This window comes from Mangifera indica, chromosome 14, assembly GCF_011075055.1.
Source record: "Mangifera indica cultivar Alphonso chromosome 14, CATAS_Mindica_2.1, whole genome shotgun sequence".
Classification (NCBI taxonomy): Eukaryota; Viridiplantae; Streptophyta; class Magnoliopsida; order Sapindales; family Anacardiaceae; genus Mangifera; species Mangifera indica.
The window spans coordinates 14,283,325-14,307,801 of NC_058150.1; the positions used below are offsets into that span (position 1 = coordinate 14,283,325).

Consider the following 24,477-nt stretch of genomic DNA (forward strand, 5'->3'; position numbering starts at 1 on the left):
TTAAAAAAAATTTTTATACAAAACGACGTCGTTTTGATCCATATATATATACAAAACGGTGTCGTTTTGATATAAAAAACGAGCTGAGCCGAGCTAAAAACGAGTCGAACTCAAGCCGAGTCGAATTCGGCTCGAATCGAACTCGAGCCGAACTCGAGCCGGCCATTAAAAAGCCGAGCCGAGCTCAGCTCGGCTCGAATCCAGCCCTAGTGTCAGTTGGACTCAATTCGTTCAAATTGGGTTAAATAACCCAAGAATTGCTTCAAAAGCCCTTTTTTTTTTTTGAATTTAGATCCATAAATTTTGTGAAAATCATATTGGAATCAACCTAAATAGCTTGTATAAGGAGAGACAATGATGTCCACGATTTTACATATTGTCGATTGCATCATCACCAAAAAATGTAATGAGGAGTGCGAACCGACCATGCCGGTCATTTTTCCTATGTTTGTCAAACCGATCGGTGACCAAAATTGGCCAATTTATTGCCGGATTCAAGAAATCCTAAAGTTTGGGTTCTTAATTTTTTTTTTTGGCGGGTTGGAATCAAATTTGTAACCAAAAGCAATGTATTCATTAAAGCTTACAAAATTTTCATATAGCAATGATACATCTAGTTTATGAAGCACAACATTAATTTTCTGTAAATACACTAGTAATGAATATATTCAATACAGTTAAAGGTGATTGCGTTTATTCAATTGACATGTGTTTTTTATATGGTGGAGAATAAACAATAGTCTAAAAAATTTATTAACCCAAATGTGATATTTCTTTCAAAAATCATATATTTGAAAGATCCTCATTTTGGCAATTGAATCTTATGCTTGAGATCTTAATAGCTTGTCATTTTCTCTGTCCAAAGGGGAGTTAATAATGATGCACCAAGATTCCCTTTAAGATGTAGTTTATAATGTTCTAAAGCAACTTTGATTATTTATTGTCTAATAATATTGTTTTGTTGCATTATACATACATACATACATAAGTACATACATACATACATATATATATATATATATATATATATATATATATATATATAATTTGACAATCAACTGTATTTGTCTAAGAATTGTAGTTCCTTCTAACTCTTCTATGAAAACCAGACTTATGATATATGCAGTTAAGCATTACTAATACTCATATACCATATTGTCATTCATGGAACTAATCAAGATATCACACAAAGTGAGTCTTACTTCTTACATGTGTGATATGCGCCCACATCACATTTGTGCAAGACATTATGCAGGTTTTTATCCCTCAATTGGTTGATTTATAGTCTTTAAAGTCTTTTTGTTTATCTAAGATATAATGCATCTTTAGATGTAATACTTTGTAATTATCCTTATTTGGTTTCATCTTTATTCAAATCAGCCCTAAAACACTAGGATGTCATGATTAATTTGAATACAAAGACATTTCAAACGTAACCTAATTAATACAATCAAATACACATCAATTGTCGCAATTGCATATTAAAATTTAAAATATCTCACAAAAGACACAAAATCGAAAGTTTACTATATTCCCAATTATCTTTTATGACTCAAATGTTTGATATTTTAAAACTCAATCCAATTGTGTCAATATTAATTCTAAATGATAATTTCATTAAATCCCACCAATCCCATAATTCTCACGTTTAACAAATAATATGTAACTCAACAAATGCATCATTTATTATGACTAGGATCATTTTATCAACTCATATCATTATTAGAGTCATTTTATCCATGATAAAGTCTCTATGCTCTCAATCATCATTCATGACTCAAATGTTTGACATTTAAAATTCAATCCAATTATGTCAATATTAATTCTGGATGAGAATTTCATTAAATCTCACCAATCCTATAATTCTCACATTTAACAAATAATATGTAATTCAACAAATGTATCATTTATTATGACTATGATCATTTTATCAACTCATATCATTCTTAGAGTCACTTTATCTATGATAAAGTCTCTATGTTCTCAATCATCTTCTATAACTCAAATGCTTGACATTTAAAATTCAATCCAATTACGCTAATATTAATTCTGGATGAGAATTTCATTAAATCTCATCAATCTCAAAACTCTCACATTTAACAAATAATATGTGATATAACAAATTCATCACTTATTATGGCTAGGACCATTTCATTAACCCATTTCATTCTCAAAGTCACTTTATTCATAATAAAGTCTCTACATAATTTGTGATAAGTCAAATGTCTTGTGTTTTGTTAATTTGGGAATAACAATAAAACAATGAATTTTCTCATGTACATTTGTTAGTTTGTGTGATTAGCTATGTGACCTCAACCCTAAGCCTAATCAACACATGTACAAGGAATACCATATTGATGACATTGGGGATGTCACGTGCTTTCATTAGACGTATAGGACATCATCATACATAGTTGGATATGAGCCATTAGAGATTATGCTAATTGTGAATTAGGCATAAGGTGCCGAAATACTTAGATAGGCATTTGTGATGTTGGGAAAACATCTGAAACACCAGAACAAGGATAGATACAAACGCTTAGGAAATTTTATATGATATTGGACTTATGCCACTTACATTTGAAGCCATAAACAACTCTTGGAACTTGACTCTGTAATGTGTGCATGAGTACCTACTCTAGCTACATCAAGGGGGCTTGTACTCTAGTTTAATGTGGCGAGAATTATCAAGAAAAGTTTTTATATTCTTATTTTGGGTCATATGCACCTTCATACGCTTCCACTTTTTAGAAAAGATCATTCTTCTACATGAACTTATTATTCATTCGTCAAATTGTGCTTACCTTACTTCAGTTTCATAATCATATTTGACATGTCCCTCAGTATCTATTTCGTTAACTTATTGGGAAACTTCTTTTATATATATGTATGTATGTATGTATGTATGTATGTATACATATAATTTGACAATCAACTGTATTTGTCTAAGGGTTGTAGTTCCTCCTAACTCTTCTTTCAAAACCATACTTATGATATATGTAGTTGAGCATTATTAGTAATCATATACCATATTGTCATTCATGGAACTAATCAAGATATCACACAAAGTGAGTCTTACTTCTTACATTATGATATGTGTCCACATCACATTTGTGCAAGACATTATGCAGGTTTTTATCCCTTAATTAGCTTATTTATAGTCTTTAAAGACTTTAGCTTATCGAGGATATAGTGCATCTTTAGATGTAATACTTTGTAATTATCCTTATTCGGTTTTATCTTTATTCAAATCAACCATAATACATTAGGATGTCATGGCTAATTAGATTACAAAGATATTTCAGACATAACTTAATTAATACAATCAAATACACATCAATTATCGCAATTGCATATTAAAATTTAAAATATCTCACTTAAGACACAAAATCGAAAGTTTACTATGTTCCCAATCATCTTTTATGACTTAAATGTTTGACATTTTAAAATTTAATCCAATTGCATCAATATTAATTCTAAATGATAATTTCATTAAATCCCACCAATCTCATAATTCTCACGTTTAACAAATAATATGTGATTCAACAAATACATTATTTATTATGACTAGGATCATTTTATCAACTCATATCATTCTTAGAGTCACTTTATCCATGATAAAGTCTTTATGTTCCCAATCATCTTCCATAACTTAAATATTTGACATTTTAAAATTCAATCCAATTACGTCAATATTAATTCTGAATGAGAATTTCATTAAATCCCACCAATCTCATAATTCTCACATTTAACAAATAATATATGATTCAACAAATACATTATTTATTATGACTAAGATTATTTTATCAACTCATATTATTTTTAGAGTCACTTTACTCATGATAAAGTCTCTATATTCTCAATAATCTTCCATGACTTAAATTTTTTATATTTAAAATTCAATCCAATTACATCAATATTAATTTTGGATGAGAGTTTCATTAAATCTCATCAATCTCAAAACTCCTACATTTAACAAATATTATATGATATAACAAATTCATCACTTATTATAACTAGGACTGTTTCATCAACCTATATCATTCTCAGAGTCACTTTATCTATAATAAAGTCTCTATGCAATTTGTAATAGGTCAAATGTCTCGCATTTTGTTAATTTGGAAATAACTATAAAACAATGAATTATCATGTTTTGCTTTTTAGTAAGTTGTAATGTATCCATATGGTCCCACAAATTTTCACATCCTTGTCCCAAACAAGATCATTTATTACTAGAGTCTAATTGTCATGTATATATAATTAGGCTATATATCTTCTATTTTCCAATTAAGAGAATATAACTTATCTTTTAAGGCTAAATCTTTCATTGTATATATATGTGTAGTCCCAACATACACCATTAGATGATCAAATGGTCATATATTATACTTAATGTAATGGTCCCTAATAAATAAGTTTGCATGAATTAGAAACATATGTTTTAAAACACCAATACGTGTTTTCATGAGTCGGAATGAGATATTATATGTCTTCACGCACCATGGGACCCATAGAATTTATTCCACACACCTATCTAAGCATCAAAAAGCTATCACATGTCGTAGGGAGCTATTACGCATTATGCCGCATTGGAAACAGTAATCCATGTGTTGTCACACACCAAAACATGGTCTTATGCTCCAAAATGACATCCTACGCATATTCATGAGCTAGAGATGGGCTGCACATGCCTCCACACATCGAAAGGAGTCTATCTTGCACCATCACACACCCTGACACATTAGGGAGTTCTACCTATGACAATGACTAGTCAACCATTGATTGTTAACCGATCAACAGACTTATGGATGTTGATTGGTTCAATTTAACCCTGTTTAACTAAAAAGTTTATGCGTTGACCATTAAGTCAGATAATCGGGTTTTCCTAACCTAATTACACCCACAACTACATGAAGAACCCTAATTTTGGTCAGTTCAATTGGTCGTCTTCCAATGATAAAACTATACGATTTTTACAAGGTAAAGGCTAGTAATCATAGTCGTACCATTTACCAGTGTTTTCATCGTCAGAATCCACCCAAATGGCTACATGAATGTTATTGTTTAAACTTTTAGTATTTGGTTGATTTTCGCTGATTTCGGAATTATTTTGACACGATTTTTAATCCAATGCATATAATATGTATCCAGTAATCATTCTAACATGTTTCCAACTTTCAATTTCATGTAGTTTGGCCACATTTGATTTTTTTCCTAAAATCCAAATTTGATTAAAATTCAACTCAAAAAATATATAAAATCTAAAATTTAATTTCACGGAATATATGGTGTATACACAACCTATACTCCTCAATGTCAAAAAAAATCATGTCATTTTGTAAATTTTGAGTTCTATAAAAGAAATAAATTCGGGCTACCTAGCACCGATTCATCATTGGATGATTCAAATGCGCTTCAAGGATCGACGTTAGTCATTTCTACAACCTCATTTACTTGAGTACTGTACTTTGGATTCTATGTCTAAGAGACCATCTTCTATAGTGTTTTGTGTGTGCATGATGAGAGAGAAGAGAAAATTTTTGCCTTCTGTAAAATGGTGTAATTCTTCTGGGAAGATAGTTTTTGGATATATTTATAAGTGTCCAACTACTCCTAACTGCCTTTTGGCAATTTATGTAGCCAACACATCTTAGGTGAACCCAAACCCAATAAAAACAAATGCTAATTGTTATCGTAGACCTTTAAATTATTGGATAAATTTAAAACTTTGGAACCAATAATAAAAGTAGCAATCATTGATATTACTATAATTGTAACAACACAACCCAACAAAAAGGGGTTTGTACGTACAAAAACTTATTGCAAGGCCAGGCTCCAAGTAAGCCTAAATGACAAGCAAAGCCATAGGCTCAAGCAAGAAACCTAAACTAAAATCTAGTTTTCAACCACTGAATCCATCCAATTAATACATAATTCAATTGGCTACAAGCAACTAGTGGGTTGAACTAAACCAAAAGTTGTTCCATCAGCATGGCTGCAGGATGCTGATGTCGGTTGATTGTTGTATGTAAGCTTCACGTTCTCCATTCTTATCCTGGAGCATGGATACTTTGAACTGCAATCAAACTTCACAGCCACAGTTGTTGCAGAAGTTCCATGAACGTCTTGGTATGTTACATCGCTTATTTTAACACCTGAAACCTGTCATGAGCAAACAAGAAAAATGAAATTTAGATTTTATCATAAAAATATTGTTTAAGTTTTGAGAAAGTTTTGTCTAGATTTAATTAGAGTTGATTAGGTTATTCAATTAAATCACAGTTTAAGAGTTTATTGAATCGTGACTCAATATAGGTTTCAAGAAAGGTATTGGTTACCCAACTACAAGTGGATTTGAGTCAAGTCTGATTAAGGGTTACCTCAAGTTTTGTTTGTTCAAACTGATGAGTAGTAGTGTCAGAGAAGGAGAATAGTTACTAGAAAAGAAAGAACAATAAAAAATGATATAAAAGAATTGTCGACAGACTAACTTCCACACCAACATTGATCTCAAGTAACTTCAATTTGAACTTGACTCATTTGAGTCATTGAATCCACCCCTGTTTTAACCCAAGTACCCAACAACCAAATAATTTACTCATTGTTCACATAGTTTCAATTTATGAAAACAATTTGTGTTCGAAATAAGTAAAATATTAAAATATTCAACTGATTTTTCATAAAAACTAAAAGGTCTCCTGATATTGTACCTTGCCAGGGCAATTTTTGTTGTCAGGGCAGTAATTTTGATCGATAATGATAGGATTCTGGACATTTGTCATCACTGCATGTTGAAAGAGAATGTTCCTGGCAAATCCATTGCTTGGTCTCCCCCAAGATTTTATTCTGACACCATTTTGAGTACCAGTAAATGTTGCAGTTTTAACTGTCACATTTTGCACTCCAGGCTCTTCCAAATCCTTCCCCAAACTTCCAATGCTGCATCACAAACCAACCAAATATATAATATCACTCATTTTAACTGTAAGCGCCATAAAATTTTGTACAAGTTTTATACTTAGAGTAATGATATGTATAAATAGTTCTAAGTATATAATTATGTACCAAGATGATACATTAATCTGTGATTTAGTGATTTGTATATAATTATATACCTAAAATTATGTACATATAGTTTTATTGTTAATACCTGATTCCATGTCCAGGGCCACACTGAACATTTTCAATCCACAGGTTCATGGTTCCAGGGCCAATTGAGACACAGTCATCGCCGGTTGCAATCCTGGTGTTGTAGATTGAGACATCGGTCGATAGCTGGACATGGATGCCGTCAGTGTTGGGGCTTGTCCCGGAGGCCGAAATCCTGACGCCTTGCATCTTCACGTTGTTGCAACCATTGAAAACAATGTGGTAAAGTTGGCTGTTTTGTGATGTTAATCCATTGATGACAATGTTGTTCGAATTCATAAAGCTTATTGACTGCCCAAATCATAAAATAAAGACTCCAATTAGCACGACATTCCGGGAAAACAGAATAAATTAATAAAGCTTTTGCACTTACCGTGGCACCACCAGGGCAACTTTTTCCAGAGTTTTTGCAAGCCCACAAGGCAGTCCCTTGCCCATCAAGAATGCCACCATTAATGGTGACACCATTAACTTGCTGAAAGAGAAGCCAATACTCAGAATTTCCAATGACATTATAATCAGACGGAGCCACCAGCGTCCCATCGATCCTTATAGTGATTTTTCTGCTCTTGCATTGGCCTGCAAACACCGCATTACGAAGCAAGAACTTCCCCTTCGGCACATAGACTGTTGCAGCGGTGGCCGAGCCACAGGCCTGAGCCCAAGCATCAAGAAACGCCTTGGTAGAGTCACTTTTTCCATCGGCCTTCGCCCCGAATGAGACGACATTGAAACTACTAGCACTTGCTGAACATGAAGGGAAGAAGAATACGAGATTAAGTGAAGCAAGAAGAAGAAGAAGACTGCAACTTGCTTTGTTTTCCATTTTTGTTGTGAAGGTCTTTTTTTTTTTTTTTTTTTTTTGAGGAGTTGAAGCTAGAGAGATGGAAGGTGATGGAATTGAAAGAGTTGAAAGGGGTATTTATAGGATTTTAAAAAATGAATTCAATTTTGGATAGTGGATTTGCGTGAATTAGATGCAAGCTGCGCCGAACTTTGAGAGGGGATTTTGCTTTTTTAAAATAATTTTTGGATTTTTTTGACTAAACTACCCTTACTTGTTGCTTTGATAGCTTGCATTTATGGTTATGTTTTGGATGTCTTCGGTTACACTATAGTTTTTATTTAATGAATAGTTTAATTCTAAAACATTTTCATAACATAAACTTTTTCTTAATATTAATATTCTTATATTTTTATATGTAATATGGATTTGCATCATATCTCTAGAATAATAATACTTTATATATTAATAATAGATATAAACACAAATACAGATATTTATATGTTATTATGTGATTAAATGATTTTAAATTAAAAATAAAATAGTGTTTCAATCATATAATATTAATATATAGTGTTACTCATCACAAAAAATTAATACTTGATTTAAAGACTTCAATACAAGTGCAAACTTGATTTCTAAAGTATTATGGGAAATTTTCTATCAAGAACAATTTTGATCCTAATGAAAGTAAATATTTGATCTTCACTTTGAATAATTTTACTACTTAATGAATCAAAAGTTTTTTAGAGTAATTATATATACAGATTAGGGATAGGTTAGATCTTGGTTGCTTAAGCTATGATCAATATTCATCTCAAATGAGTAAAATTTAGATAAAATAAATTTCAGCTTGAACTTATCTCAACTAAAACCCTCCTAGTGCCTCAACATCACTACATTGGAAAATTGACTTATTAACAATTCTTTTTTTTTCCTCTGTCAACCTAATATTTCTCTAATAATAACAATTTTTTTTTAGTGATTCAAACAAGTTGAACTCAATCTTAAATTAATCATTTTAGATTGAAATCAAATTTTAAATAACTCTTGTGCAAACTCGATTTGATGTTTACATGTATACAGCTCCACATATATTTTTACATAGCAAAAACAAAATTCTAAATCTTTTTTACTGTTCTTTTTAAGAAAAGTTGTGCATGTATGCAATTTGATTGCATGTACAAGATACATTACAATAGGACAATTTAGTAAATGACAAATTAATACACGCACGCACATATAGCTTGAGAATGGGAGTTTCTAAATTACTATACGAACAAAGGTTACAAATATTGGAAAACAAAGAAACAGCCTTCACATAAGAATAATTAATGCCCAACTTAGCCCACTAAACATAACGCAAATTAATATTAATCTTCATTGTTAATCCGTTGAAATTCTTGCCTTTATCCGCATTTCCTCTCAATCTCTCCTTTTCTCTAATTTCTTGCCATGCATTCCTTGAATTTGATCCGTTTTATCGCCACGGTTTTTGTGATTCGTATGACTAATTATGTGCAATACACATCCAGAAGAAAATAGTTTCTCTGTTTTTATCACTATAAAGTCTCTCCTAATTGCTCAAAATCAATTATAACTTTAAAATAAGGGTAGCTTCAATCTACAACCGGTTTGAAGTTAATTCGATCTCAAATTAAATTAATAGTACTCAATTTAACCTCATTTGAATTGGTATACAATTTTACTCGAGTTATTGACATAATAAATAATATTGTTGGAAAGGTGAAGAGTATTTATGACAAGAGAAATGGTATTATCAAATAAACAAACTAACCAATCTCGATCAAAATTGTGAAGTTGAAACTTTAACTCAAAAAATTATACCACATAAGCATATCATGATATATTACCGTTTATATATATCTATATATTAATTGTAAGTGCATAGGAATAATAGTGTGGAATTGGATTTAAAATAAAATTTTTTATATAATAAAAAGATATTATAACGAAAAAAATTGAAGATGTGAGCATTTGTTGTAACGTGGGCATAAACGTGACATGTGGAGTAGAATAAGGAGAAGAAATCGGCGACTTTCAGTTATTAAAACCTGTCCTCACTTTTTTTAAACAGTTTTTCAATTTGTTTCTTTTTACCTTTTAATATATATTCAATTTGGATTTTTGTTGTTGGTTATTAAATCTTGACCTACCTTAAAACGATTGAACGATCATCCTTTTATCAAAATAAATCCATTAACATTTTAAACGTAATATAGGAGAAGATGATGTCATTAGAAAAATAAATTATAAAGAATCTGTCAACGAACTCTCAAATTTGAATTAAATTAAAGTTTTAATTCAAATTTAGTTTGTTTGCATCCAATATAAATTTAAACTCAAGTCAGTTTGATTCGAATCCACCTTTATTTAAGATATAAAATTTATTTTTGACTTATTTAACTAATTTTTTAGGCCAAGCTTTCTACCATTTTCTTTAGGGAGTGAAATTAGGAATTGCGACAAATTAGGTACTGAACGAATACCCTCACCCAATCTCCATCCATGCAAAAAAAAAAAAATTTTGTCCCTATCTCATCCTTGATATAGGGAATCCCCGTCCCCTTCCCACAAAAAACAAAAACTACTCTCTCCTTCCCCTCCTCTTCTTTGTAGGCAAAATTCCCTTCATCATAGGGAAAATACTCTTCAGTACTTAGAAAAACAATAGTTAAGTATCAAAATATATCTATAATAATTCAAAACTTTCAAAATAACTTAAGATTTTAAGAATATGTAGGGAAGAGATCAGATTGAAGATATATTTAGTATTCAGATATTAGAGTATATCTATGATAATTGAGAATATTTAAAGGTAATTTAGTATTTAAAAGTTTCAGAAATAAGTAAGGGAAGAGATAAACTAGGGAGAGCATGGATTTAATATATATTTATTTATCTTCATTTTCGATTGTGAGGATTATCATTGTCCTCATCTCCGTCCACACCTCTATTTTTATCGAAGAATTTTCTTTCTATTCTAGGAAGGGTGGCCCATGGACCCGATTTGGAATAGGGCTTCACAAGCATGAACGTGGCAAAATACCATTGGTGAATTAACTCTAAATTAATCAGTACTAGTAAGCCATGTGCCCAATAAGCCAAAGTCACCGAACGCCATGTTATCTATATCTTAGTTAATCTAAGATTATGGTGATAATCATGTTCTCCTATCACTTTTCAACGTGAAAAATGTCTAAATTATTGAATATAATAACATTAAATCTAGTCAACAAAGTTCTTAACATTCATTAAGAATCAAAGTTTTATAAGTTAAATGGAATCACTGTGTGAACATAGCTAGGGTTTCATTCTACTTAAATTAATTAAGACAAGTTCATGAACATTATAGCGTGATAATCCAGGGAAAATATTTTCTTCTCACTGTCAAAATAGTTTGCACGATCGTGGCACGCCTAAGTTTACATGTTTAATAATTTATAATTCATGATTTTGTTAAAAGTGAATCACCTTTTCCTACCCAAGATTTCGCCCATAAACAATTTTTTTATCCTTAGATGGTATAATGAACACTTTCTCACTTAAAATTGAACTCCATTAATGGGAAAAAAAAAAAGCTTAAATTTATTTATACTATATCATTTTAAAATTACCATGTATCCAGCAAATTTTAAAAGAAAATAAAAAATAAATTCTTCAAATATCCAAATCACATAAGATTTCTCTTATTTGTTTTCCTTTATTCGTTACACTTTTTACTTTAAACCAAACAAACCTTAGCTAGTATTCTCACTTTTAGCAACCATATCTACTTATGATTTGACTTTCAAACGTATATATCTATTTCTGGCTCATTCTCTCAACGATCTCCCTCTATGATATCAAATCGATCTCTCTCCAATCTTTGTTGTCACATGATCTTGCTTTTCTCAACAACCTCGATGTCATGGCTTAATCATCGATAATAGTGATGATGAGATTTAGTGGTGACGAGGGTTTTAGAAGTGTAAGGAAAATGTTATCTATGTTATATAGAGGTAAAATTGTGTATTTAGGTCAAACATTGAGTGGGAAAAAGTGGTTTACTCATTTGTTAACCATAAAGAATAATGGAAGAGTTGCATGAAAAAAATATTAGATCGATCATGTGAAGAATCTTATAATTTAATTGGGATTTAATTAATTCTTCTTGATCATATATAAATGCGAAAACATGTGACAATGCATTGAGTATAGTGCTAATTTTATTTTTTATTTTTAGATTAATTGTATAATTGGTAAAATTCTTTCGATACCACTACTCGTACAGTTGTACGTACATGTTTTCTGTTACCTATAGATGTTAATATAATTATGTTCAATAATGCCTAATATTTTATAACAAAGAAAAAAAGATTTGATGCTTTTAATCAATATAAAAAATTGGGAATAAGTGTGGATTCAAATTGAGATGATTTGGGCTTAAATTTATATTCAATTCGAGTTTAAAGATTCATTGATGTTATTGTACTGGTGATCTTTTTTATTGACGATTCGTTTTTTTTTTTTTTTTTTGATGACTTTCTTTTAATTATCTTTCTTCTCCAATGAGATAAAGGGGCATGAAAAAAGGAGGATTTTACCCGAGAGAAGAAAAGAGATCAATCTCTTTCAATAATGGTCAGCTAGTATCATATGATGCAGATATATACAATATGACTGAAAAATGACACACATCTTAATGTGTATCGAAAATTAATACTATATGATGCTCATTATTCTTGATTAGTAATTTAATGGATACAAGCCAATATACTTTTTCAAAGTAGTAATGATTTGATAGGATGTATTTGATAAATTTCAAAATTTTAGAAGTTGTTTAAGATAGTTTTCAAGATGATGACATGAGTATTGAAAATTTTAATTATTTGATTATTTTTTAAAAAGATATATCATATAATATGATACAATATACATACACAAAATAAAAAATTATATTTTTGAATCATGATACCATGATACCATGCTTTCAATTATACAATGGATTATGAGAATGCCATATAGTTGGACTTTCATCTTGATATGAATGAATAATCTTTAAAAAAAAAAAAATTAAGTACGTGCATTATCTAAAATGGAAAAACTTAAGAAAGAAACTTGAAATGTATAACAATACTCAGTTCAAATTAGTTCACCAATATTAACAATAGTATACTGTTGCTATAGTTTCACTCTTACATGCTGATTTTAATTTATAGACACAACAAAAGGAAGAAAGCTGTGAAGGGTTAACTGTTTGAAACAGAAACTTAAATTCACTGAGAACACAAATTCAGAAACTTGTAATTGTAAAGAGTGAAAACTCCATTTGTAAATGCAGTTTGCCTTGTTTTAGGCAATTTAATTAATTTATAGCATGTGATTTCTGTTGACCTTTTATTGCTTATATGTTATAGGTTAGGCTCTTGAAATTAAATTATGTTCAAAGTTCAACCGTAAGGAAGAAGACTATATAGAATAATAGAGCATTGATAGGATGGATTCAAATTGAGTTTGGATAAGATCTAACTCAAGTTTGGCTTGAATCAGAGAGGATGAGCTCAAGTTTGAGCACAAGCCAATTTAAATAGTAAACAATAATGTTGAAAAAGATGACAAGTCATTGAAGAAAATAAAAAGAAGATAAAAAATCATCAAAGAAGTGGGAAAAGAAGAGGAATGGATGGAGAAGAAGAATCCTAAAAGATAATAAATTCATTCGAGAAAAAAAACTTCAGAGAAGAATAACTGACAAACCATCTAATTCAAGTGCAGCTACTGAATTAAAGTTTTAACTCAAATTTGATTCATTCAAATCAAACCTTTGGTATATTTCATCAAAGTGACGTGGAGAAACTTTAATTTTATTAGATATAGAAAGCAGCCTCTTAGAATACGATCTATTAATTAATTATAATAACCGTAATCAGTTAGCCAATCTACTAAATTAGCTATTAAGAATAAAAATTAGGTCCATATCCATGCGAAATAATGCATCGAAAGAAAAAAACTATAACTTGGGAGTCAAGACGTATAAATTATAATTAAAAGTCAGCAGCTTCTTCTAATCAACAAAATTTCAGCATGAAGTTAACTCTATTCAACCAACTCTACTTTGACAGCTACCCTTGGATGTTGTCAACTGCCATATAAAAATGTATAACGACCTTTGCTTGAGTATAGATTTGAATTCAGCAAATTTTATGTTTTAATTATATAAGTATGCATTTATACCAAAAAATTCTGAAGCTATAATCCAAACTATACTAAAACCATAAGTTGTCATCTTCGAAGTCAAGAAATGATATTTTCTCACCTTTCATCAAAAAATTAGGAAAATTATCTTTTATTACTTTAAATGTTTATGTTAAATGACACTTTATCCCCTAAACTTTTCAAATATGTTTTAGCTTCTGGTTAAAAAATTTAAAATTTCAATCAGTGTACGAGGACATTCACCTGGGACATCCAAATGATTATATCTAAAAATTGTTATGTATAGACAATCCACATAGATTGAAAATATTAAAATGAAACAAATTAAATAGTATGTAAATTTCTAATTTATCAAAATATATTTTAAATTACAAAACTTAAAAACAAAATTATGAATTATTATATATCTATCGAGTAAAATCTTAACCGTTAACCCGAATGTCACATTTTTAACTATAAAATTATAGTTTAGTAGCTATGTTCCGCTTGAGCCTATGGCATTTGCCTAGTCAATGGGCTGCTTATGACGCCTGGCCTTGCAATATTGTCTAGAGAAGCCCAAATCTTCTCACTCTTTTCCTAACGATATACAATGGATGAAATGAATTGATGGGAAGTGATTTTTAAGCCCTATCAAATTGATTTTGACCCCTTTTTTATTTTATTTTTGTTTTACTAAATTTAAATTTTATTTGAATTATTAGAAATAATACTATAACTTTAAAAAAATATTTTTATTATATATTTTAAATACAATAAAAAGAAAAAGACAAATATACTTGGGAGATTCAAGTCAAGCTAGGCTTTAACTTAATCTTTGAAAAACCCTCTATTTTGGCCTTTTTGTGGACTATAATACACAAGCCTGTGTGAGAGAGAACACATGATAGTTTTAGGCTTCTTTTTTTGCACCATCTAACCTCTCACGAAATCAAGATAAATGATCTCACTAATAATCACCAAAACTTATAAAAAAAAAAAACTGAAATCCACTATTTTTGAAAAATCCCCAGTTTTGGTGATTTTATGGGTTGTAATACAAAGACCCCGAGTGAGGTAGAACGCCCAATAGTTTTTTAGGTTTTTTTTACACCATGCAACCTTTCACAAAGTCAAGATAAATAATCTGATTGATAATCCTCAAAACTTATGCCAAAAACCAACCAAAATTTGTGTTTTCCAAAAACTTTTGAGGCATTTTTCTTACCATCTAACCTCCTACAAAGTCCACGTAGATGACCTCCTAAGAATCCTTGAAACTTATTACCAGAACCCATCGACTTCATGGTTTTAAAAAGCACCCAATTTAGCCCATTAATTTTTGTAGGGTATAGCACACAACCCTGAGTGATGGAGAACACCAACTGGCTTTTGGGGCATCTTTTGCACCATTCATCATCTCACAATTCAGGGTAGATGACCAAACTAAGAATCTGCTATACATGTTTCAAAAACTCACAAAAATCCATGCATTTCTTAAAACCCCTGGTTTTTGCCCTTTTTGTGTGCTATAGCACACAAACCATGAGTGAGGGGAGACACCCACAAATTTTTTAGGCTTTTTTTGCATCACCCACCTTCTAAAGTGTCCAGGTAGATAATATCACAAATAATCCTCAAAACCTATGCCCAAAACCAGTCAAAATTCACACTTTTAAAAATGCCCTCATTTTTTGCAATTTTTGTGGGCAATAGTATATGGATCCAAAGGGAGAGGGAACACCTGACAACTTTTGGGGTGTCATTTACACTATCCATCTCCTAACGAGTCAAGATAGATATCCTCATTGAAAATCCTCAAAACCTATGCCAAAAACTCATTGTCATCAATGCTTTTAGAGAAACCCCTGGTTTTGGCATTCTTGTGGGCAATAACACGCAAGTGGGGAATGCCTAATGACTTTTAGGCTTTTTTGCATCATCCACCCTTTTACTAGTCAACGTAGATGACCTTACTAAGAATCCCCAAAACCTATAACCAAAATTTGTCAAAATTCATGTTTTTCAAGAAACCTCAAGTTTTGACAAATTTTTGTGGGTTATGACACATGCCCCCAAGTGAGGGAGAACACCCGACAGTTTTTAGGCATTTTTCACACCATTAACCCTCTCATGAGTCAAGGAAAATGACCTTAATAGGAATCTCAAAAACTTGTGCCCAAAACTAGTCGAAATCCAAACTTTTCAAAAAAACCCCTAGTTTTAACCATTTTTGTGGGTTACAACACGTAAGCTTGACGCCATTGTGAAAACAACTTTTTCTTTGAGTTTTTGAAGCTTATGTTCATATCCAAATCTATTATAACCAAGCAAAATAGAAATCGTTTACACATGGCTGATTTTGGCTTGGAGGAAACAACTAGTTAGAGAAAGAATACATTAGCTTTTTGTTTCTAAATTATGACATTGTAACTTATATTCCAATCTTGACCCAATATATGCTGGACCAACTTACTGATCTCCAAAAAAAGGCACAAACATTTGAAAGAAACTAATAATGCTCCAATTGGCGTACTCTTATCTCTAACATGCTACTTGTGTATTACAAGAACAATTGCCACTTGAGGCCAACAGAGCTTTGACTGTAAAGGTAACTTCATACTTTTAAACTCTTTACACTAAAATCTGATTTAAAGGTTAGGCTATCTTTCTCAAACTTTTTATCTCTACATGTTTACTAGAAACCAGTTCTTTGTGTCTCATTCGCATCTTTCTTTTCTCTACCAATATAGTATTGAACACTTTTCTCCTAGTCATATGGTGCACATTATTTTCACTAGCCGTCAAAGGAAAATCAGTTCCCACGTATAAATGATTAATAATATGTAGTTAAATTTTTTTCTTTTTAACCATCCAGCTATGATTAAAAATTGAACATTAGTTATGGTGAATCAAGATTCAAGAAGACGAGTTGAGAATGAAGCTGAAAGCAAGAAACGAAAATTAAGACACAATTTTTTGGAGATGCTTCATTAGATTTACTTAGTTAGTTGTATAGTACATTGGTTTAGTTTACATATATCTCACAACTATAATGCAGGACACGCGTATATTTCTATGTCAAGTTACATATTTGCCCTTTTCGTATATTTTGTAACTGTACTAACAAAAAATTAATGTTTGGCAGCTGAAAGAAATCAACGCAAAAGCTCAGATTCATCCGCCATGGGATCAAGGCAGTGAGTACACGTCATATACTCCTCAGCATGTCAAACCTAAGGCTCATGCCAGCTCATAGAATGCAATCCCACTTTGCAAAAAGGGTATAAATAATACAATACATATTTATATTTGTGTATATAAATAAATATATATATAATTTATCACTATGTAATTAGGTATTATTTTATCTTTAATTCAAAATTACTTTATCACTTGATGATACTTATCAAATATATACTTATTTGTATATTCAAAATTGATATGTATAGTTTTATTGATAAACTATATATGTACCCCACTCTTCTCAAACAATACTTCATGGGGTATTCTACTCTGTCATTTTCATTATATATTATATGGTTATTGCAGGCACACTCCTGTAGTTTCTTATCAGATAACTGCAACATGTCATTCCTAACAAGTGAATGGGTTTATTCTTGGATGGATGATCTAAGTGGGATTAGCTCAATTGGGAAAATGCTTCTTGATGTTTGGCGATTTTTGTATGTTTTCAAGACAACATTGTAAACCCACCCTCATCAACATAGAAGCAACAGTGCTGACTGAAATTGTTGCATGGGAGGACTAAGGAACATTCATCCCTAGATTAAATCCTCTTTATATTATTACATCTGTGGATACTACAAGAAATTTTGCTTTTTATGACAATAATTTTTGTCACAACAAATCTAATTTTTCTCATTAGGTATATGATGATAAAATTGTGTTATTATAATTGTCAGAATAAGTTTATTCTTTTAAGTTTATTGTAACTACTTTTATTTATGTCATAATATTTTAAATATATGATGACAAAAAAATTGTCACAACTATTATTATCATGATATGTTTAATGTAACAAAATATATTATCATCATTATAATCAAAATAAGTTCGTCCTCTTAAGTTTATTGTGACAACTTTTATTTTTGTCACTATATTAATTATATCATGACAACAAAATCTTCACAATTACTAAAAATTATTATTGTCATAATATGTATACAGTGACTATTTCTTAATGAAATAACTTAATTACCATTAAATACTGCCTCATCATGCTTAATTTTTGTTATTAACAACCCTATGGTGTAATCAATTGCAGATTATGCAATTTATATACAACCTGTGTACGTAGTTTTGAATATTTATTTGAGCACTCTGATGATATGTGATTGCGTGATTGGATTATTGGTTAATTTTGAATCAAAATAAAATAATTTAATACTCAAAATTAATTACCCATAACATTGCTCAATTATGTATACTGTGTTATAGTTTTGGAACAATGTTTAGATATGGAAAGAGGCCCATGAGAATACATTGGCCTATGTATTTTAATGTGCCTTGAAAGACGGGCCAGCGAAGAGCCCAGCCCAGGTTCTTCTGTTAGTGACTATGGGTGGTCTATATTAAAATACTGTTTGTCCGAACCATAGAACTCAAATTTTTATTCACTTTTTCAAATTTTCAAAGGAAGAATCTTAATTTTATCTTTCAAAATAAACATTTTATGCATTATCACGTAGCAACTAGTTTTTTGTTTGTTAGTAAAGAAAATTGATGAATTGTCCCAATGTTAAGATTAGATGCTATCGAACTTGCTCAAACATTAAAACAAAGTGGTTAGTTTATACCTTCAAATAAAAAAAAAATTACAAGTTAAATCACTTTTGAGTATTTTTTATTTTTAATAAAGATGTTGAGCTTCAAATTATATAGAAAATCAATTTAAACATGTTATTTGTGCTGAAAACCAACTAATAATTTCTTGTTCTCAACTAAAATTCATCCATCCTTGTTGCTCAATATTTCTTCCTTGTTCCCTCACGTTTCACATGCATGGCCTTATTCTTCTTAAATCGATCCTTTTTGAGTCTTTTTATACAATCAAAAATATTCTGCTCCGTTGTACAAAATATTCTTATTATCCCTGCTAAGATAATGAAGAAAAACTTCCATTTCAAGTTTATACCTGCTGTCTCTAATTGGCATACAATTAATATATTCGAGAGTATATCTCATATTTTGATGCTCATGATCTTGTTCACAGCTTCTCTAAAATCCGACTCCATTAAGCATACCAATAAAACATTGCCATCTCCAGACTCTAGAGATTAATATTATCATACTCGATGTTAACATAATATTAAACAAAATTGAATTTCATCCTAACGTTGATTGAAATCACGGGATCGTCTAAAATAGATGCATCATACAAAATATTCTTAAAATGAATTGAATGTGTTCCTGTTTGCAATGGCGTTGTTGACGGTGAAGACGTCATTGCTAATATGCAAAATTTGAGATTGATTTGAAGCAAAAGGAAAACCAGTTGCTTTCACTTGCTCTCTATGTGTCTTCTATAATACGGAAAGATGGTGAAAATTTAATCTATGGTTGTGGGAGAGAGGACTGTTTATATATATTATGTTTTATCCACTGTGCTATCAGCTGGAAAGTTACAATTCCGTAATGTTAGAATTGTTTTTAGTTTTTAATCAGATCAAGATTAGAGATGAATTTGAATTGAGCTAGCTCAAACTTAAATACTAGCTTGGCTCGATTGAACTCAAAATAAGTTTTCCTTAAGCATACTCTAGTTTAAGAGGTGTTCTACTATTAAGGCTTGACCTTGGCTCCCCAGGCTCATGGCTTGGGGGAGTTCAATTGAAAATGGCTAAAATAATATAGTTTTGACCAGTATGCACATGACATTGTTTTAATTATCTATAATACCAAACTGAAGTTGGACTTGAATCCAGTTCTAGTCAAAATATTGGGTGGTCAGAATTCCAATTTCATCCTTTCAGGGCGAATATGTATGGAAAAAGAGTTCAAAGTATATGAAGACAAAGAAGAGATTAAGTGTTTCAGTGCACTATGTTGATTTGATATTATAATTTGTAGAAAAATATATATATATATATATTGACAAAGTGTAGCTTTCCAGCAGCCGGTTATGGTATGTTAATTGGTGATTAAGCCAACGACAACTAAGAACTTGCCTGGATCGAGTTTACCGTCTATTTAAAAACTAGCAAATCAGGAAAACTAGTCTATCTCCAACTCATTTTTCATCCGCTTCAGATAAATTATATGTACATACAGACAGAAGTATATTCTTATGAGCTTGCGTACATTTCAGAGAAAGTTATATAGTTGTCTACATATCTACCTAAATTTTCATATGCAAATCTAAAACCCGAACATAAATATTGACAATCATAGTAATTAGGAACAGCTTATTAGTAGAGTTAAATTCAATCTGAACTAAGCTGAGTTGGAGATGACTTAAGTTCAAATTGAATTTATAATATTTAACTCAAACTTATTTGAATTAATATACGATATCATCAGAGAGATGTCAATGATGTGAATATTATTCTTAAAGAGGTAAACAATATAGTCAGCAATATAAATACTGTTATCAAGTAAACAAATAAACTGATCTATCTGGTAATACTGTTCACTATTCTGATGACAATGTTTACCCCACTGATAATTAACATTGCACACATACTCAATCAAACGTGAACTCAAGAAGGGTATTGCAAATTGAAGCCCGAACCAGAATGGGGATCAACTCGGATCAAATCCCCCTAGTTTCAATCTTGTCATGTTGATCGATTATTGCTTCAAAATCTCACATCGTAACCATTGCTCAGATGAAAGACATGGTACAATTTCATTGGATTAAACAAATTAATTTGTAGGATTACTTGGGCAATCACCAATCAGAAGTTGTGTCTTGTTATGTTTATAATTATATTATATATAAACTCTCAATAATTTATACCTCTGATTTATAATTATTAATAATATTATATTTACAAATGATAGGTATTAAAAAAATTTACGTTTCATTATGTAATTAGATCAGAAGTGGATCTACTTCTAATTAGTTTGGCTCAATGAATGAATCTTAAGCTAAAATGTCAGTTTGATAGTTTCACTTGTTTGTTTATTTGATAACACTATTTAACTTTCTAATAATAGTGCTCATCCATCGACTATGCTTTAGTGATATTATGCATTAATGCAAACAAATTCAAACTAGATATTATAAATTTGATTCAAGTTTGAAACAACCTAGACTCAACTCAGATTTTAATACCTAATCATTTATACCTAAAGTATTATTGTATTATTATATCAGCTAACACAGCCTAATGCCATCGTACATCAAAGATATTAACAATCATAAGAGTGGCATCAAATTTACTTGTCAAATACATCAACCCAATTTAATAGTATACACAAATCTGTTCAAACAAAGATTACAAACTTTTCTGCAATTTCGGTATCTTATTTAATCTCAACAAGGTAGTTGTTTTTTCTAATAAATATGTCTAAGCTTTCAGTTTCTTGTAAATTCTTCATCATCTCCTTCCTTACACTCTTCCAATCAACAGTTGAAGCCTATAATGTCATCAGCTTTGGTGCAAAACCAGACGGTCAAACTGACTCAACTCAAGCCTTTGCAAATGCCTGGGAATCGGCATGCAAATCAACCAGGCCGGCCACCATAAATGTTCCCAAGGGCAGGTTCCTGATAAAACCGATATATTTTAATGGAACATGTAACAATGAGATTATCTTCCAGATTAATGGAACTATTATAGCCCCGGCAAGCTATTCGTCACTCGGAGATTCTGGATTCTGGATTATATTCTACAGAGTCTCTGGGTTGATTGTTCGTGGTGGAACGTTTGACGCCAAAGGAGCTGCCTACTGGGATTGCCGGAAATCTGGAAAAAGTTGCCCACCTCTACCTAGGGTATGTCTCTTCATTCAGACGATCATTTAAAGCGGGATAACAATACCTAGAGTAATGGAACTATGGTTCCTTTTTATTTTTTTTTTTTCAATTAAAGCGATTCAGCTATGAATTATTTTATTGAAAGAATCAAATTTAGATTTTTTAAAAGAAACCAAACTTTTTAACATTTCTTATTAAAGGTATTAAGCAAATACAATTAGAATTATTTGTTTTGATTTATTTTTTAGCAAGGTGATTTATACTTTCAATCAAAAATTTTGAAAATTTAATTATTAATATTTACAAGTTTGATTTATTCAATAAGAAAATTTGAAAGTTTGGTCTAATTAATAAAACAATTAAAATTTAATATATTTAATAGTATGTGATAATTTAATACTTCCGGTTGTTATTGTCCATTTAAATTCAATAACTATAACACTTCAGAAAAATTTATCATTGATAAAACATGAAAAAGATAGATCTCGGATAATGATGGATATCCCACCTCATAACCCATGAACATTTAAGCTATGAAAATCCTTTTTACAAAGGGTAAAAGCAAAACGGCTTTATAGTAAAAATATCTGGAAACTGGCACATTCATGCATACCTAATATTTCTCTCATTTCTCTTTTATATGGAATTAGTTTATGGGTTTTACAAATTAGAATAACATTTTCTTTGATACATTTATAATTGATAATGCAGTCAGTAACATTCATGGAGTCAAGTAATGTCGTGGTTAGCAGATTAAAATCGTTAAATAGTCGATATTTCCACATAGCTATCGATGGTTGCGAAAATATTACACTTAAAAAGCTGAACATCAGTGCTCCAAGCTGGAGTCCTAACACAGATGGCATCCATATCCAATCTTCCTCCGGAATATCCATAACTGACAGCTCCATCAAGACTGGAGACGACTGCATATCCCTCGGCCCCGGCTCTAAAAACTTGTTGATCCAGCGCATTGCCTGTGGCCCCGGCCATGGAATTAGGTGCATTACTTAATAATTTATTAAAGAATCGATTGATTTCATCACAATTACGAAATATTTGTTTTTCATCTTACAGCATCGGCAGTCTTGGGGACAATGCATATGAAGAAGGTGTTGAAAATGTAACAGTTTCAGATTCAACTATCAGCAGAGCTGAAAACGGAGTGCGGATTAAAACATGGGCGAGATCAAGCAATGGATTTGCCAAAAACATTAATTTTCAGAATATCGTCATAGAAAATGCTTATAACCCCATATTCATTGATCAATATTATTGCCCTGACCACAAAGGTTGCCCTAATCAGGTAATCAATTGAAGAAGTAATTTGATAAAGAAATTCACAATTTCCATTGACTATCTAGGATAAGGGGTGGATCCAAGTCGTGCTAACTTGATGTTTGGTTTGAATGCACCAAACTTGAGTAAGGGTAGCCTCAACTCATGTTCAAGTTGAGCAAACTCAAATTGGGTGAGTCACCAGCAGATTCATCTTCTCCAACAATTTTTTCCTTTCCTTTACCTCAAATGACCCTTCTTCTTTTTCCCCCATGCTTTTCAACAGTTTTTTAAGTGAACTCATTGTTAGTTCAAGCTGAACTTTCTGAATTTAAACCAAGTTTGAGTCAGCTATGTTTAGCCTTAGCTCAACTCGAATTCACCCCTGCAGAGGATGCCAAAAGTAATTTTTTTTAAAATCTTTTTCAAAATATGTTACAGAGTTCCGGAGTCAAAATTAGTGGTGTTACATATAAGAATATAAAGGGAACATCAGCCACAAAAGAAGCCGTGAGATTTGATTGCAGCTCAAGCAATCCTTGTACAGGGATAGAGTTACAGGACATCTATCTTTCTTATAATAATACTGCAGCAGCATCGTCAGCATATTGTAGAAATGCGCAGGGGAGCTCCAGTGGAGTTGAGGTACCAAAAAGTTGTCTGTAAACAAAAAAATTCCTGTATAGTTGATTATAGATGTTTTTGTGTGTGTGTGTGTGTGTGTATACACACACACACAATATGTGCTTTGCTTTATATTTAATGAAGATTCTTTGAGTTTTATCTGCCCTTAAGTTTCAAATCAAGGCCAACTAGCTAAATATTGTTCGCTTTGGGATCATGATTACACAATATTGGCTTTTGAACTTCACATAAGCATCTTTCATCTAGGGGTGGATCCGATAGGTGACTTGGTGTCTGGCTCAAAGAGTCAAATTCGAGTTGGGGGTTTGAGTCAAGTGAGTAATTCGTTAAACAAATTCATCTTCACCTGCCATTTTCTTTTTCCTGCAATTTCTCTTTTTCATCTCCGATGGGCTTAGCTCAGCTTAAATTAACCATTGCTTTCATCCAAAATGCATTGAACTTAAACCTTATAAACTAAATCAAAAGCTCATTCACT

At 31.1% G+C, this 24,477-nt stretch overlaps 2 protein-coding genes across 2 annotated transcripts; one reads left to right on the top strand and one right to left on the bottom strand.

Annotated features, from left to right (window-relative positions):
- Positions 1-5,763: 5,763 nt before the first annotated feature.
- Positions 5,764-7,975, bottom strand: LOC123195695 (polygalacturonase-like). Its single transcript, XM_044609503.1, has 4 exons — positions 7,523-7,975; positions 7,151-7,440; positions 6,711-6,939; positions 5,764-6,162 (listed from the first exon to the last, which is right to left on the bottom strand). The coding sequence occupies exons 1-4, from the start codon at positions 7,973-7,975 to the stop codon at positions 5,944-5,946; spliced, it is 1,191 nt and encodes a 396-aa protein (XP_044465438.1). The 3' UTR covers positions 5,764-5,943.
- A 13,673-nt stretch (positions 7,976-21,648) lies between these two features.
- Positions 21,649-24,099, top strand: LOC123196885 (polygalacturonase-like). The gene is made up of 4 exons (XM_044611035.1): positions 21,649-22,094; positions 22,788-23,077; positions 23,154-23,382; positions 23,796-24,099. The coding sequence occupies exons 1-4, from the start codon at positions 21,663-21,665 to the stop codon at positions 24,018-24,020; spliced, it is 1,176 nt and encodes a 391-aa protein (XP_044466970.1). The 5' UTR covers positions 21,649-21,662; the 3' UTR covers positions 24,021-24,099.
- The last annotated feature ends 378 nt before the right edge of the window (positions 24,100-24,477 follow it).